Source organism: Etheostoma spectabile, unplaced genomic scaffold (assembly GCF_008692095.1).
Source record: "Etheostoma spectabile isolate EspeVRDwgs_2016 unplaced genomic scaffold, UIUC_Espe_1.0 scaffold333, whole genome shotgun sequence".
In the NCBI taxonomy this organism is placed as follows: domain Eukaryota; kingdom Metazoa; phylum Chordata; class Actinopteri; order Perciformes; family Percidae; genus Etheostoma; species Etheostoma spectabile.
This window is the reverse complement of record NW_022605586.1, coordinates 647,001-650,617: the sequence shown is the minus strand read 5'-3', so window position 1 is coordinate 650,617 and position 3,617 is coordinate 647,001. Positions and strand designations below refer to the sequence as shown.

The 3,617-nt window shown below is 38.3% G+C and overlaps 1 protein-coding gene across 1 annotated transcript in view; it reads left to right on the top strand.

The window, feature by feature from the left end:
- tmem237a (transmembrane protein 237a) overlaps positions 1 to 1,275 on the top strand; it is a gene marked incomplete at its 5' end in the record, with an annotated part of 51,011 nt that extends 49,736 nt beyond the window's left edge. Inside the window, 2 exon segments of the mRNA XM_032511190.1 lie at positions 1,102 to 1,192; positions 1,223 to 1,275. Coding sequence (XP_032367081.1) covers positions 1,102 to 1,169 — 68 coding nt within the window.
- Positions 1,276 to 3,617: the final 2,342 nt, after the last annotated feature.

Here is a 3,617-nt window from a genome sequence, read left to right as displayed (position 1 = left end):
TGATGAATAAAACACTTAAAATATGTCCGTCTATAAAATAAATGCAGATTATAGGCAAACTAATAAAATTCTATAGCTGCAACTTTGATCCAAGTTGCAGCCATTGAAGGAATGTCTCTCCCGACAGAGGTCAAGCATTGGGTTTTGTTTTTAATTTTCTTTCCCCCTTTCACACAATACAACAAAAAATACAAAAGAACCGCTGGCGCGGAAGTGGAAGAAAAATTCAATCGCATTCTGGCCCAAGGTCGTGGCAGCAGAGATACGCAGTCGAATGCAGGACGGGTCCCAGAGACCCGACAGTCGAGGCCGCGGTGGTAGAAAAATACAACCGCATTCTGCCCTGGGTGTCAAAGACCCGACAGCCGAGGCAGCGCCAGTAGAGCTACAGTTGAATGCTCTCGCCATGCTGATAAGCAGCTGTATTTGCAGCAATGTCCCAGTGAAGTGTGAAAACAATATAGAATGTAAAATTAACAAGTGTCTTGGAAAGAGTGTAACATGTTGATTTTTGTATTCTTGTTCTTGTTGATCCTTGTTATCCCTCCTGAGGAAATCCTGCTGTTAGTTGGCAGAAATGGCTGCGTTGTTGATGCAGGTTTAATCAGAGGCTATGTTAATATGGAACAACACAACCATAACATTCAGAATTGAGCAAATTATATGTATGGCAAAATTGTTACTTTAACAGTTTTTAACGTTTTTCAATTGATTGCAACAAATGTGGTCACAAATTTACCCGTGACTCCATCTGGAAAATTATTTGCAATTATTGACCCTCTGAATTTACCGTTGGACACACCTCGACATGAGACAGGACCGCATGAGACTGGACGGATGACGTGGGACGCTCCAGGCTGCAGCCATACCCGTCTCTACCACCATAAATCAGCTGTACGGTGGAGAACAGGATGGATCTGAACGAGAGGAAATGGCTTCTTTTTTAACCTAATGTGAATGCCTGAGACTTTATCTCACGGTGTCATTTATGAAGCCAGCACTAGATGGCGCATGAACAGAGAGAGAATAACGTATGAACTGTTATTGAAGCCTGCACGCACAAGGTGACTTTAGAGGTGGATGTGATATTATTCCCTGCAGAGTTTTTGATGACAATGGAAGTGGAGGGATACCTGAGAGGAGACAACAATCTGGACATCCCTGCCTAAAAACCTGTCTGTCTGACTGTCTGTCTGTCTGACTTTTACTGTGTGTGTGTGTTTGTGTGTGTGTGTGTGTGTGTCTGTCTGTCTGTCTGACGTTTACTGTGTGTGTGTGTTTGTGTGTGTGTGTGTGTGTCTGTGTGTCTGTCTGACGTTTACTGTACTATATCTTTATCTGTGTGTGTGTTTGTGTGTGTGTGTGTCTCAGTTTTACTGTACTATATCTGTGTGTGTGTGTGTGTGTGTGTATGTCTGTCTCTCTGTCTCTGTGTGTGTGCGTGTGTGTGTGTGTGTGTGTGTGTGTGTATGTCTGTGTCTGTCTGAGTGTGTGTCTGTGTGTGTGTGTGTGTGTGTGTGAATTCTACTGTACTATATATATTCTGTATTTAATGTAAGGTCTTAACAGTAGCAGTACTTTGCCTTATTGTTTATTCCCTAATGTAACATATTTATTGACTGTACACAACAAATGCACAATGTACACAATGTTATATACGTACACAATGTTAACTATACGTACACAATGTTAACTATGTGTAAATGCATTCATTATGTACTGCACACTGAAAACTTACTTTGGTAATAAACGTGATTACATCTGGAAGTCTGCAATCATGGATCTGGATCTTGTGTTCAGGTTGGGCCGGTGGGGGGGGGGGGGGGGGTTCATGTCCTGAAGAAGTTAACCTTTCACCAGGAAACAAATGTTCATGTTTTTTAACCCCAACCACAATCATTTTTCTGATCTTATTCCTTCTGTTATCCTCGGGTCATATTTGACCCGTTTACAAAACCCTCTATATCAGAGCTATGATAAAAAAGAATGTTGAAAAAGTGACAAATGTTGAAAAAAACTACAAAAATGCAGGGAAAAAAATCAACAAAAACATTATTTTAAACACTGAAAAAGTGACCAAAAAAAACAGAAAAAGTGACAAAAAAATCAAAAACCTTGGCAAAAGTGACAATTCTTTTTTTTTTTATTGACTAAAACAAATTTAAAAACGTCAAAAAATGTAAGAGAAATTGACAAAAACGTTGAGAAGTGTAGAAAAAGAACAGCAAAATGTTGAAATTCCAACACAGAGAAACACAAAGTTGCAGGTCGACGGGAAGAAAACACGACAGTGAACTATTGATTTCGGTGCCTAAACTTAACTGTCGTTAAGTTGACGCTAACTTTAATTTAATTGTAAAGTGCTAAACTAACTAATTTTGTAGTTTCAGAATGAGTTCTAATTAAAACATTATGTATATAAAGGAGAAATTCTTTTACTTGGTAACTATCATGTTTTTTTCTCAATATGTACAGGTTTTTAGGTATTCAAATTTTTTTAAATAAGATTGCAAATAGCTGCCGTAAATGGGACCCCCCCCCCCAGGCTAAATGGGAAAAAGGTGTCACGCCAGACTACCATTGAAATGAACCCGTTTGATTATCCCCTGCTGTCTACAATGTCACACATGTTACAAGAATAGTATGACTAACCACAAATCACTCATTCATTCGGCACTATACTATAAAACAATTAAAAAACTAATTACGTAAAATGTCAACTTTTACCGAATAAGTTAATTACGTATGGCATTCCAACAGTCACATTCAGGTTTAAAAGTTGAATTTCCATTCAAATAAACGTGTTTGTAGAATATTAAGAAGCCGAATTGACGTTGAGGTCTAAGCTATTAGCCACAAAATAAATCATTCTAAAAATGTAATCCGGTATGGTTTATCTTCAATATAATAGCTAACAGTCATAACGTTCGTCCCATCATTTCCATCTCCAAACCGCCACTCCTTGCTAACTTACCCCGATATGTCATTATTTACTTGACTATACACCTGGTTTTGAATACTAACATGTACCTGGACATAGTTGCTTTCGCAGTACTCGGCTACTCTTTCCAGGTTGGTAAACGGTCCAGAAGAGCTCTTCGTCCGCAGGAATTTCCTCCTCCAGCAGCATTTGTAGCTCCGCCATCTTTGCATGATTTAACTACTAACGGCTGCGGCGCGCTGACTGGATGTATCCCGCTGCCTTCACGGGAAGTGGGAAAAACCAAAACAATGACAAAAAGGGAAGGAAAAAAGGGGACAGTGGGGCTTTTCTCTGCTGAAATGTGACTTTCAACGGAAGAGGGCATTCCGATAGCCAGATTACATCGATTATAGCAGTAATAAAGATATTATATACCTATTGTAGAAACAGGTAATAATGACAAAAAAGTGTCTAATTTTACGAGATGTTGATAACCATCAGTTGTGGGCGTGGTGGAGTGTTCAGGTTAACCTCGTCAACACAAAACCGTAATTTAATTTAATTTAATTTAATTTAATTTAATTTAATTTAATTTAATTTAATTTAATTTAAATGTGATTTATACTCTTATTGATCCCCTATCGGAAATTACATTATTTACATTACATTATTTAAATATTTGGGGCTTGGGGAT